Here is a 14,469-nt window from a genome sequence, read left to right on the forward strand (position 1 = left end):
AGGAACCACGGAGGACCTTGGCGGTCACCCGGCAAGCCTTGCCGCGGGATGCTGCGACTGCCCGTGCACAAGTTCGGGATACTAGGGTACCCCTACTCTAGTACACCGACACACGTGTTTCTAATTCCCTCTCTTGGTTTTTCATGGCATCTTACATTGACTTATATTCTTCTGCTATGTTTGACAATAGTTCCTGCAAAAATGTGTACTACATTATATCAGGTAAAATCATTTGTAAAAATGAGCAAAGAGTGTCTAGTTCCACTGTAAAAGGTGGCTACTATTTTAATGGCCAAAAAACATGAGATTACAATGTAATGAAGCCAAAAAATAAATAACTTAATGTAGCACACATCTTACATGAAAATATGAAATGAAACTGCAAAATGTTACAGAAATCAAGTAGCCAAGATGTGCAAGAAGCAATGAAATATTTTGGAGGCGAAGCCGAAATGAAATGGGAGCGAAAAAGCACCTCTCGACGGATCAAAACATATATTATCTTCCATACATGCTAACTACTTACATGGATGATTCATAAGCATCAGAAATTTAAAGAAAGAAAAACATACATGTAATATCCGCATATTCATGTAGTGCAGCTTCTTAAGAGCCTTCTTTCTTGGGTCGAAAGCTTCTGAATAGCCTACGGTGATCTAAATTTCCCATAAGTAGCAGACATGAAATTTGCTTCAAAAAAAATCACAATTAAGAGTCTATAGTACAGCTCGAGCAACAAACCAGTGGTTCCGTATAGCGTCATGAAATAAGAGTACCCTTGCTGAAGATACAGTCAAACAAAAAGTAGTTTTACTGAATCAATTGTCCAGTTTAGAGTTAACATATGTACTGCAATAACCAAGCATCAACTGCAGCAGCTGAACGTTTGTGAACAAATAACTTATAACTACACATGAGGAAGCAAATCTGCATGAACTCCCAGCGGGCACCATCAAATTTTACAGATTAAGTGATCATCTCCCAGGGAATACGTATAGAAAGGACACATCAGCTCCACCATAACTCAGTGCTCTGAATCTGTTTCAACCCACCGGACCCAGTGTTTAATTAACTAAGAAATACCAACTTAAATTTATTCTTTGCCTACCAAGAAGATGAGTCTATGAAGATTTGTACCTACTTGTAAACCTTCGTTGGCCTAACATGTAGAGAAACAAAAGAAAAAAATTGGGAGAAACTTAATGAACATAAATACCAGGCCAACTTGTTAACCAACCAAGAGAGACAGAGAGAGATATGAGGTTGTGAGATCCGATTCAAATTTCTTGAAGTCTCTAATATACTGATCACCTTCTGTTGACATCTAGTACAAATGATCTATAAAAAAAGAAGTCAGATGCAGAATAATTGGAAGTTGCACATGAAGGAACCTATCTTTACAGCCATTCCAGACCCTCGAAGTGACGCACGCCCTAAGCCCCTCCCAATTGAAACTGCTCAGATATCTGTACGTACCTCCGGCTGGTTGCTCGACATGGTGGATCTGGCAACGGCGCGCTCGAGAACTCCAGATATGGCTTCAAAACTCGAACACATGCTTCAGGTATGTAGTGCGCCACTGATTTGGGGATGGAGCTCAGCGCCGACTCAAGAAAAAGATGCTCCCTGCTTCACCTTTATGGAATACCGGAGAAAGAGGACAGCGGCGAGTAGGCGTAGACGGAGACGCCACTCCCACGGGGCGGTTGAGGGGCTGCGAGATGAAGACATGGCGGCGGCACACCTAGGGTTGGCGAGGGTAGGTCGTGCGTGAGAGTCAGAGACCGAAAGGAGCGTCGTGGGGTGTGGCTGCACGGAAGGAGACTCGTAGAAGCCCATCAGGCCCAATTTCACACCAGGCGTCCAAAATAGTCACTGGAGCAGCGGCCCAGCAAGGAAACACTCGGTTTTAGCGAACACAACGATTCCAAACGGGATTAAGAGTAAATCTGACGGCCGAAAACGCCCAAAACTGATGATCCAAAGGATGAAAGTGCTAATAGTTTGAGAGGGCTGAAAAGGTGCTCAGTTTTAATGTATCTAAATATTCAACATTAAGAAATAAGCTATGTTTTAGACATGATCAATGCAAACCGTATTGAGTTATTGATGGACTACCCTCATATTAGGTCAATGTAATGGTAGTCTCGCATCTATACATACCTGACCAAATTAAGGACACGGCGCAGGGGGAAAGGTGAAACGATAACAAGCTTATACAAATATGGCAACTTAGCACAGCATTTTATTTTTCTTTTGCAGATAGCATCACGTAGGCCTATTTACAGCATAACTCTTCCGTTTGTCGCATACCAATACAGGACAGGTCTACGTAAACTACAAAGCCAAGCCAGAGACAAGAATATGTGACAAAAAGAGCATTCTCACCCTGTCAAAAACATTTGGGTTTGCACCAGCTTCCAACAAGCACTTAATAGCTTCAGTTAAGCCCTTCTCTGCAGCCGTCAGCAAAGGATCATAATAAGGAACAACACCGCTCACATTAGCTCCACCCTGTCAGAAAAAGGCGTAGAAGAAAGTCAATCATACAATTGTGTGGTCGTTGATACAAAGATAACTAAATCAAACATCAGTTTTATAGAAATCTTACATTCCTACTGCAATATAAATAGGGATACTGTACCTGAATCAATAGCTTCACACAGGACACGAAAGATCTGTCTAATGCCATGTTTAAAGGTCCAAGTATACGAGTAACAATGTTGGGCTGGAAAAAAAAAGAACTTCATTTTCATGGCGGAATAAGCAATTCTAAGAGAAAAATGGAGTTTGTATGGAAAGGAGATGAGCTTCTTTGTGGGATTACAACTTATATAGTGATATGTGATATGTCCCTTTGCTTCAACTGATTTTTCAGAGTTGTTGGGTGGGTTATTGAAACCACCATGTCTGGTTTGGTCGTTTTTTGAAGGTTACCAATATTTGCCACACTTTTTCCTAACATATCTAAGGTTACATGATGAAAATGAATGTTATACTTTGCAAACCTAAGAATCCTACCACACTATTTCTGAGTCAGTGACACAAGCGACCCAAGTTGCAGGTGGTGACTAACTAAAACTTTTGGCATGGCATGGTTAGTCACCAACCAAAAAGACCTACAGGTGAGAACAATTGGGGAAAGTAGCAAAACCAGAAAAGGGGAGAATTTGGAGTTAAAGACAACATATCAACAAAGAGTTTCGATAGTACATCTGACTTGTGCTCCAAAAGGATCTTGACAATACTAGGAAATCCTCTAAGAGTAGCATCCATGAGTGGTGTCCCAAGTTCTGACATTGCATGGACATTAGCTCCCCTCGCAAGAAGAAACTTCACTATTTCATAGTACCCTGAAGAGAAGAAAGAAAAAGGTCATAACAGTATTACCAGTACATGAACAAAATCGTTTTTGCGCAACAAAGTTTCAATAACTGGTGGGGGAATGGTTTTTGTTGGTTCACATTTCTCTGAATATGAATACCGTAACCAGTTAACATAAGAAGGCAGTAACATACTCAATACGTATCTGAGAGCAGAAAATTAGGAATCACTCTTGATCCTCTAAAGGTTCTTCTCTGTCAGAAACTAAAAGTACATCTATGTCTTGTGGAAGCACCTTAGAGTGCCTAGAAGCTAAACAATCTGCTTCTTCTTTTCACTAACCTAGAGCACTCTTATTTCAATACATACGAAGAAACTCCGTGAAAGCCAGCTATCACTCCTATGAGACACTACCAGACTCGCCACGTATGCCGACGGCCCTGGGCCGTCGGCATAGGCCATTTCCCGTCGGCATACAACTATGCCTACGGCTGCCGTCGGCATAGCCCCGTCAGTGTAGATCACGTCAGCGTAGTCTTGTCAGACCGTCGGCATAGTTTAGCCGTCGGCATAGCGGCCTATGCCGACGGCTTTCGTCTGGCCATCGGCATAGTTTAGCCGTCGGCAGTGATTTTCACATGACGGCCACGGACGGCGCCGTCAAAAGCGCTAACGAATCACAGGCCGCCGCGTGGCAGAGGTATGCCTACGGCAAAGCCGTCGGCATAGGTGAAAATCTATGCCGACGGCTTTGCCGTCGGCATATCTCTGCCACATGGCGGCCTGCGGTGACTCCTGGCAGGAGGGTATGCCTACGGCAAAGCCGTCGGCATAGATTTTCACCTATGCCGACGGCTTTATTTTAGGCATATCCCTGCCACGTGGCAAGCCCTGGGTAGCCCTGTGCATATCTATGCCGACGGTTTAACCGTAGGCATACTTACGAACCAAAACCAAAAAAAATACTAGCCAAAAAGGCTAGCAATTTCCAATCCAATTATAAGACATGATTCAACAATCATGAATTTGCAAACACAGGCCATAAAATATTTTTGATGTACACAACATTTTCATTCTAAGAGTCCACTAAAAAAATACTAGCCAAAAAGGCTAGCAATTTCCAATACAATTATAAGACATGATTCAACAACCATGGTTTTGCAAACACAGACCATAAAATATTTTTGATGTACACAACATTTTCATTCTAAGAATCCACTACAGCATCAAAGGAGAAGGCGGAGGGGCGGTGCCGATGGTGCGGGAGACGGGGCAGCGATGACAGAGGTGGCATGCAGTCAGTATAATGAACCAAAGATCCTACACATAAGGATGAATATGTAATATATACAATGCATCTACCAAAGGGAAATCACCAAAATTTTACAAGAAATACTTCTACCGGGAGGCAAACAAAGATTTTCATTGTAAATGATCTGATGTTCGCACTGCATAGCTGATACAATAGGATTTCTTCACATTATTCAATTACTGGGAATGATCAATTACACATATGGATGAACTACTAGTACAGGAGTAGCTTGCTGCCAACACTACTAGCTAGCTGCCAACACTACTAGCTAGCTAGATTAAACACCAACAGCTAACAAAACCTAGCTGCAGTAACCAAGAACCACAAATGAGGTAGTACAAGAGCAGAATTTAACAAGGGTGCTACTCTGAATCATCATCACTGTAAATAGGAATGATCTTTCTCATGGCACAAGCACGACAAGCACAAACAAAATCACCCATGCACATGAAACAGAGCAAGGTACTGCTATAGCAGCACAAGAGAGGGAGCTAGAGGTAGGAGATGGACTCACCGGAGAGGAGGTTGTAGTCGATGCCGAACACGACCGCGGCCGCAGTCGCGCGGTAGAGGAGGTTGTAGCCGAGTTGGACCATGTGCGGGGTGTCGTCGTGGCGGTGGATGCCCTGGTTGTCGTCATCATCCACGGAGGATGCCTGCTGCTCCGAATCAAACGAACAAGTCAGAGCTAGTGTTGTTGAGCTAGTACAGAAATTAAACAAGCTAGTATAGGAGATACAGGCGTGCTGGTGCTAGTATCTACAGAAATCAATCGAGCTAGCTATGCGTGTGCGTGAGCTAGCTTAGTACGTACAGTACATGGTTGTGCTCCAAAACAAACAGAGAATGCTAGCCTCAACAGAATCAATCACAAGGTTATTTTTTTTGTTACTAGCACTGCTAGTTGTATGTGTTGATCCATCCGGACCTAACTAATGTTGTTGTATCTCTAGACCAAGTGCAGCAACACAAGAAGAAGAACTAAAACTGTAGAGCACATATATACATATGACGAACTACAGAACTAGCACTACATTTTGCACAGGACAGAATTAATCATGAATGGTTCTGTCACAGTTGATGCATTTGTTGCCAAAAAGAAAATTTCATCCAAACTACATACGCTGACATGAGCCGGTGTAATTCACACGTAATGGTGGCTTAATATGTTTTCTACCACATGTCATGTTTACTTACTAGCATCTAAGAATGGATCAGGTATGAATTAGGGCATGGATATCGAGAGCAGCAAGATGGTAGTAATGGAACAAAAAGTTTTGGCCTAAAAAAATTAGTTTGTCAAGGAACAAGATAGACAAATAAAATTGGGTTTGAGAAGGTGAGTATCTCAGGGGCTGGGCTTACACATGGGTTGAGAAGGAGGTTGATCTGCTGCCACCCACACATGCATCTATCAATCAAAAAAAGAACGTTTAGGTTCTCAAAGACCTTCCCGGATGCGGCAGCAGCACGAACAGAGCAAACAGAGAGGCGTGAGGAAACCGAATCAAATCAAATCAAACATCAAAGGCAGAGACAACAACCATTTATTTTGTAGCATCTTGAGATAACTTGAGAAATCCAACCAGACCAATTCATAAGCTAAATTCTACTACATTTTTGGGGTAGCAAGCAAAATATACTTGAAAGCAGAGTCAATTCAAACCGGAGATGGACTCTAGTTCATCAATGGATGAGTGGCATTAACTGTTTGAACACCACACCGTCACAGCAACAAAAGCAGTACCAAGACAAGTGCATCAGGTGTTCCATTTAGCACAAACACAAACTTTAGTGCTATAAAAAAATACGTACAGGGCTAGTTCACTAGTCATGCAAATTTGCATTATATGCAAACAAGTTGGGGGGCTAGCAACCAACAAGGGCAATCCAAACTGAGAGCTAGCTAGCTAGGAGCAGTGGCGGAGCGTGACCAAATCTCAAGAGGGGGCCGACTTTATATAAGAACACACAATATGCATTAAAAACTCCGCTAAGTTGTACGTAGAACATATGCAAGGAGCCAAGGACAATTAGACAACATATCATCATAAATAACACAATACAGCAGGTTCACACATACCTGAGCATTGTGGATAGGTAAATTTTGGTGTTCCAAAAGAACAGACCACACCAAATGACCAAAAGACAACTAAATAGAACCAACTAGCACTAGTGCCAACTAGAGATATGTTCTTCTATTCTTCCTACTTTTGAAATCAGCAATCATATCTTCACAAGCAATTTTTGATGCAAATCTCCACTTGCATCTTCCGTCATATCTAATAAGTCGACTAGGTAGACATCAAAGTTACCAGAACATCTCAACTCGTCACAATGACATATAAATTAACACAAGCAGACAAGCAGTGACTAGCAGCAGTGGTGACAAGAACATCTAAAATCTGCACCTAGCAATCTGCATCTAAAATCTGCACCAAGCCTAGGAGGACCCAGCAGTGGAGTGTGACAGCAGTAGCACCCATTCAAAATTCAGTCAAGCATGTGTATAAGTAAAAAATGCAGAGCTGAGCAGAGCAGCAGCAAATTGAGAGCAAGCCTAGGAAATCGAGGAGGACAAGGGAGTCATGGAGGGGAAGGAAAACCTCTCGCTTGAGGTTGGGTGTCGTTCCGAGAGAGAGGATGCACGCCGGGGAAGCAGGACTCCTCCTCTCCCTCGTCCCTACATCGAGTTGCTGCTACTGCTGCGTGTGGGTGAGGAAGGTAGGCACATCAGGGAAGGGTAGGGGAACAGATCGAATAGGAGAGGGAGGGGCTGACCTTGATGGCGTCGGAGAAGGGCTGGAGCGGCGTCGTCCATGGCCTTCCCTTTGCTGTTCCAACGCAAGCGAAACGACAGCGACATTGGCGTGCTCGATCTGGGAGGGAGAGGATACAGGTGAGTAAGAGAGGGTGGGTTGCGAGGGATCTCGACGGAGAGATGTACCTGAGCCGTCGGAACCACGCCGGCGACGTGGTGGCCGAAACCCTAGCTTAGGGGACGGTCGCGGGTGACCGGTAGAGGACGCGAGCGACGAATCTGCTCGGAAGGGAAGACGGAGCGGACGGAGGCGATCATGCGAGTGTGCTTGCCGTCGTCGGTAGCAGCCGGAATCGTCGGAAGCTGCCGGAATCACCGGCGTGGGTGGTGGCGGCGGAGAAGGGTCGCGGGGAGAGAGAGAGGTCGAGGTGGGGAGTGGTGCGGCTCTGTTGGGTCTTGGGTGGGCTCTCTCTCGCTTCTTTTCCTTTTTTTTAATTTTGGTGGGTGGGAGGGAAGCGGGCTGAGTGGCGCGGGAAGGCCCAAAATTTCATTTGATTTTGTATCGTGCGTGCGTGCGTTTTCTTTTTCTTCTTTTCTTTTTGGAGGTGCAGAGGAGCGTGGGGCCAGCCATCCACGTCACCGATCCGCGTGACTGGGTGGTCACCCAATAGGAAGTCTTCATTTTTGTGTGCTTCTTTACGTATTTGTTTTGCTAGATTTATTAGAGTTTTTTATGAAATATTTTCAAACTTTTTCCACACCCTCTACGAATCACAAACCAATATTCTGCCAAATTTCATGTTTTTTCCAAAAAAAATGAATTTTTTAGAATTAAAAAATTGATAAACTCATTTTGCCTACAGTCATTTGAGAAACTGTACGCAAAGTGATTTGTTAAATCATATATGATGGCAGGGGCCCGTCGTGGCCTCTGCGGGGGTGGTCTACAGCGGCGTTGTTGAGGCCATGGTGGTCGACCAATCTGCACGCGGCGACAGCAAGTCTCTCCGGCGGCGGTTTGTCTGCATCAGGCTCAGGTGAGGCGTCTTCCTTCATGGCTGATACAGGTACGGGTCTCGGCTGGTTGGGGCACCCGTTGTTCCGATCTGGTGGCTCTGCCCGCTGCTCATGGGGGCGGGCCGGAGGTGGTGGCCTGCAGGGGATCTTGGCGGAGGGCGGCAGGGGTGCCCCCGTCTGCGCCGACATCGTCCCGTGCGTCGCGCAGCTACAGGCCCCACCACCGGGGGAGAATGTGTAGGTACCGTCCAACCAAAGGAGGAGCAGGCCCCACCACCGGGGGGGGCGAATGTACGTTGGCGGCATGCCGGATCTAGCCGTTAAAATCCACGGCAAACCATACGATGCCGGAAATCCTCGGGACCTGGCACGGTGTCGTCATATGGCCCTTGTAGGGTGTGGTGAAAGTTTTAGCGCATTTCGCAGAAATCTAACCTGAGGTCGCTTGTAAACTGCACCATCTCCGACGTAGTATCTGGCTAACGAGAGAGAACGTGCCCGGTTTGTGAAGGAAGTGTGTTGCCCGTTGCTCTGTTGACCTCAAAACTTCTCGTGCTCTCAAAGGGGGCCATTGCATGACACGTGACAGTACATGGCATTTTTCGGGCCCACTTGCAATATTTGAGACATTTACTGCATCCGTAGGGTTTCAATGCGGGAAATTGCCGATCTGCACAGCGGCCACCTGAAATGATGTCCAGAAGTGGTTCATCAAATCATATATGATGTCTTTGCGGTATGTGTAGGACTAGTGCAACCCAAGGAGGGGCATGCCCCACCACCGGGAGGCAAATGTACATCGACGGCGTGCCGGATCCAACCGTTAAAATCAAACAAAAATCATACGATGCTGGAACTCCTCGGGACCTGGCACGGTGTCGTCATATGGCCCTTGTGGAGTGTGGTGAAAGTTTGAGCCTGTTTCGCAGAAGCCTGTCCGGAGGTCGCTTGTAAACTGCTCCATCTCCGAGGTAGTATCTGGCTATCGAGAGAGAACGTGTTTAGTTTGTGAAGGAGGTGTGATGCCAGTTGCTTCGTTGACCTTGAAACTTCTTGTGCTCTCAAAGGGGGCCATTGCATGACACGTGCCAGGACATGGCATTTTTCTGGGCCACCTGCAATATTTGAGACATTTATTGCATCCGTAGGGTTTCAATGCGAGAAATTGCAGATCTGCTTGGCGACCACCTGAAATGATGTCCAGAAGTGGTTTGTTAAATCACATATGATGTCTTTGCGGTATGTGTAGGCCTAGTGTAACCAAAGGAGGGGGAGGCCCCACCACCGCAGGGTGAATGTAACTCGGGGCATGCCAGATCTAGCCGTTAAAATCCATGGGAAATCATACGATGCCAAAAATCCTCGGGACATGGCATGGTGTAGTCATATGGCCCTTGTAGGGTGTGGTAAAAGTTTGAGCATGTTTCGTAGAAGCCTCACAGGAGGCCACTTGTAAACTACACCATCTCCAAGGTAGTATCTGATTATCGAGAGAGAACGTGTCCGGTTTTGTGAAGGAAGTGTGCTGCTCGTTGCTCCGTTGGCTATTTCAACACTTAATCACATTTGTATACATATATTAAGACACAATGCAAGTTTTGGTGGCATTGCTACCCCCGAAGGCCCCCGACTGGGCCCAACCCACCACCGGATCCCCCTCGTGTCGACCTGACGCGGCCGTTTCCTCCCTCCAAGTGCCGGCGGCAGCGCCTTCCGTGAAGGGGGTCACATTTCCGGAGCCACATGACAGGTGTTTGCACCTGACACCACACTTCCAGACATGTAAGAGGACCCAATGCAAGATTTGGTGGCATAGCTAGCCCCCGAAGGCCCCTGGCCACACTCGTAGACACGCGAAGAACAATCCATAGTGGTTTTTTTTCACATACTCTTGCATCTTTAAAAAATATAAGAAATTGCAATGCCTATTATATCACATGTGTCTGCACTGTGTAAAAATGTCATGAATTGATCACGCTCCGAGTGTTCAGAAATATTCATGCAACGCCAAAACCGTAGAGGGATTACTTCGATTTCATTGCCGTCCGTGGGGGGGGGGGGCTCACACCGGAGCCGCGTATTGCCTCTTCAGACATGCCACCACACCTTAAGACATGTATGAGGACCCGGCGCAATGCTTTGGTGGCATTGCTACCCCCCGAAGGCCCGCAACCGGCCTAACCCTGGACCAATTGACCTGGAGATCTACGCCTTTGACTTTTGTCATACGGGATTTGACCAACAGACGTTTTCACCTGGTTATGATAGGTCAGCCCATAGGAACACTTGAGAACAAGGTTTGGGCCAAAACCACCATAAGATTCCCTTCGTCTCGACCCAACGTGGCCGTTTTCCCCCTCCAAGTGTCGACGGCATCGCCATCCATGAAGGAGTCACACTCCGGAGCCGGTTGCCGGGTGTTTGCGCCTGCCACCAAAATCCTTGAAACAATCTGATGGATGTAGATATAAAATTTGTCTTGATTGGCCAAGGTATGAAAAATATACAAAAAATTCAAAACAAAAGGGTGTTTTCTGTAAATTTGAAGCAAACATGATTTAAGTTTGTTCAAATTTGAAAAATAGTATAGCAACATAATCCTTTCAAGATTCTGATAAAAAACCATACAAAATTTGTCAAAATCGATCCAAGTATCAATTACTTATGATTTTAACAAACTATAAGGACCTATATGAAAAAGTACATGAGGTCACATTTCTAACATACTCAAAAACAAAAAAACTGTATATTCATAATCTATGGAAAATTCTACCCCAAGTCGATGTATAATTTGTGTATGTTTAAGTTTAGATAAGTTAGATTTAAATTATTCAAATTTTAACTTTTAAAAACATAAAAATAATTTAAAAAAACAAATGATATCTATGCCTACCAGGAGGCATAGTTCTTTGCTAGGGGCTACCAGGAGGCGCCACGTGGCGAGGCTATGCCTACGGCCTTGCCGTAGGCATAGATGGAAAACTTTGCCGTCGGCATAGCTCTGCCACGTGGCAGCTCCTAATTAAAAAAATAGATGATATTTATGCCGACGGCCGCCGTCAGGGCCGTCGGCATAGATTTGACGGTGTCAGCCCGCCGTCTGTCCCTGGGCCACGAGGGCCACCTCTATGCCGACGGCCTAACTATGCCTACGGCTGTCGTAGGCATAGATCGATATATGCCGACGGCCTTACTATGCCTACGGCTGCCGTAGGCATAAATGGAGCTATGCCGACGACTTTTCTGCGCCGACGGTATTCCCCAGGCCGTCGGCACAGCTCCATCTATGCCTACGGCAGCCGTCGGCATAGATAAGGCCGTAGACATATAACATTATTCCGGTAGTGAGACGGCTAACTCATAATTAAGGTTGATCACTTTACAGATGCCGATGAACATGAGAAAGAAATAAGATCAGGCTACTTTTAATTATGGCAACAAGAAAATTGTTTATATTAGGCTAGCTTAGCACTTGGTAAAGTAAACCCACTTTTATCACCCTTGTAGGTCAAGCACAAGAACAATTTTGAGAAAGGAAAGTGAAGTTCCATTTCATACCATGAACTATAGCCATATGAAGAAGGGTGATTTTTCCACGTCGCTGATGCAGATCAGCGCCATGATCCAGAAGGTACCTGACGGCGGGAAGGTGGCCATACATGATGGCATGTGACATGGGCGTAAACTCTAGCATTAAGACACACACAATTCACTGGAATTAGTTCATGATCAGGTCATAAAACTATATATGCTTTAGTATCGGGAAAGGCGTCCACGAATTACCCTGAGCGGTGTCAGGCATGTCGACGTCCATCTTGACCTCCTCGACAAGATACCGGTAGATCGGCAGCTTGCCGCCGCCGCCCGCGGCATGTAGCGCGTTCATGCCCATGTAGGTGGTGTTGGCCACCGTCGTCCGGATCCCATGCCCCTGCACGTCCAGCTCCTTTGCAATCTCTGAATTTCACACAAAAAAGGGGGACACTTTCAGTCAGGAATCGTGACAAGAACCCAGTACTGCAGTGCATATATGGTGCAGTCAAAATCAGTAGGAACACAAAGGGGGCAATTTTAGTTACCAACCATGGCAAGAACGTAGTATATATATACACTACGCTGCAATCAGAATCAGGAAGACAGCGTCCAATCAAAACGTAGTACGGTATATACTATGCTGCTGCCTGGTTCTTCAGTAGTTGGTCAAGAACCAAATGGACGCAGAACACCATGGAGGGAGAGGGGGAGGGGAGTGGGGATTTGGTTAAGATGCGGGCCTTACTCTTGATCTCGCGGACGTCGCCGTTGTGGGCGGCTTCGAGGAACCTGGCCTCCGGCGGCCACCGGCCGCGCTCTGCACGGCAAGCGGAACGAACGATGAGACAGCGTGGCGGGCGGAGCCGTACGACAGAACTGAGGGTGTTTGTTGGTTACCTTCGCCGTGGAGGACCTCGTACAGGCGAGGCAGCGGCCATTCCCGCATCCCCATCCTCCTCCCTCTCCCTTTTTCTTCGCCGGCGGTCGGGGTGGCGGTGGCGGTGGCGGTGGAGGACGGGAGCTTCTGGAGTGGGTGGAGGGGTGGGGAATAAAAAGGGCGGGAGAGAGAGAGCAGGTGGAAGACGCAATGGGATGCCGACACGTGCCCAAACACGGGCCATACGATCTGACACTCCTGCCAGGAGAAGCACGGCCTCTTCCTTTATGTTTTGATTTTTGAAATTTGAATTCAAACTTCACAATCTTCCTCTTCCACGGTGATTAGAGCAAACCTAGCAAGTCATCATATTGGCCCTCCATATGGATATCGTAAACGATCCTAGCTGGGCGACCCGCTACGGCTTCGGCCAACCGCGTGCGCTATCGGATCAAAACAACATCATGTATATGGCCGAACCTCCGCACACGCCAATGCTTCTGTAGGACCCACGCGCCACTCAACCCTCCCTCAATCTTATCTCTTCCCGGTCAGTCACTCCTTACCTTTTCTTCGTCGGCGGCCATGGGTGATCTCCATCCCTCTTTCCACGACGCTAGTGCGGGTGGCCGCAGTCATGAGCTTTGTTCGATGCCTCGCCCCGAGTTGTAGGAAGATGTTGGAGGTGGGGGCAACGCTGCATGGAAGCTGTCGTCGTGATGCTGTAGAGAAGATGAGGGGTGAGGGGCGATGCTGCAAGGGGAGCCTCGATGCTGCTGATTGTTGTGTGTCAGCGCAAGGGATGGTGACTTATGTCGACGACCATGTGGATTGTGGCGGCGACAGTAACCAGTTGTTGCTGCAACCCTCAACGCGGAGGAGCTACACTGTGGCAGCCGAGGAGCTGCGATCAGCGGGCCCCATGCTACAAGTGCTAACGACGGATGCTACATCCGGAGACGAGGGGAGCTGCAACCACGCAAAGGCCGAGAGCTGCGACAGAGACGATGCCCCCGTCCTACAACCATTGATGGCAGAAGCAAGATCCGACGTATGCAAAAGCTACGACCGACACCTGCAGAAGCTGTAACTGGCGAGGCGACGACTGTGGCTAAAGGCTCGAAAGCTGCAGCCGGCATCCGTGAAAGCTACGACAAACACCAGCTGCAACCGGTGACATGGAAAGCTTTGACCATGGTGGGGAAATCTGCAAACCCGGTACCGTGAATAGGGTGCCCTTCCCTCCGTCTCCTCAGAGGACGCTCCAACAGGTCCGCATACGCCCAAGAATGCACAGTGCTTCCGCAACCTCAACCAAGCTAGGGAGGATACAGGCAATCAAACAATGTGCACAAAATGGATTTTTATTCCTGGATCTGCTCAATCAGATCCAACTGAGTCACACGTGTAAAGATGAAAAAAAAAGATATACCTAACCAAACACGCCCCGGTAACATCAAAGATCAAACACACAACATATTCCCCTCCAAAAATGCTAGACGTACGGGAAACTTTTAAAAAAATTAACGCACAAACCTTCTCTCCTCACTAATCTCTCCCCATTGATTCTCAGGGTGAGGCCCGCTTCATCTTAACAACCAATCAACACACCCCACCCCAGCCTAGCCCGTAAAACTCCTGTAA

The 14,469-nt window shown here is 46.8% G+C and overlaps 1 protein-coding gene and 1 pseudogene across 1 annotated transcript; both read right to left on the reverse strand.

Moving 5' to 3' along the window:
• The window catches only part of LOC119354281, a 47,561-nt pseudogene extending 34,617 nt beyond the window's left edge, over positions 1 to 12,944 (reverse strand).
• LOC119354356 lies at positions 4,435 to 7,826 on the reverse strand. The gene is made up of 6 exons (XM_037621115.1): positions 7,584 to 7,826; positions 7,418 to 7,515; positions 7,243 to 7,341; positions 6,002 to 6,047; positions 5,151 to 5,295; positions 4,435 to 4,644 (listed from the first exon to the last, which is right to left on the reverse strand). The coding sequence occupies exons 2-6, from the start codon at positions 7,500 to 7,502 to the stop codon at positions 4,543 to 4,545; spliced, it is 477 nt and encodes a 158-aa protein (XP_037477012.1). The 5' UTR covers positions 7,503 to 7,515; positions 7,584 to 7,826; the 3' UTR covers positions 4,435 to 4,542.
• Positions 12,945 to 14,469: the final 1,525 nt, after the last annotated feature.

This window comes from Triticum dicoccoides, chromosome 1A (assembly GCF_002162155.2).
Source record: "Triticum dicoccoides isolate Atlit2015 ecotype Zavitan chromosome 1A, WEW_v2.0, whole genome shotgun sequence".
In the NCBI taxonomy this organism is placed as follows: domain Eukaryota; kingdom Viridiplantae; phylum Streptophyta; class Magnoliopsida; order Poales; family Poaceae; genus Triticum; species Triticum dicoccoides.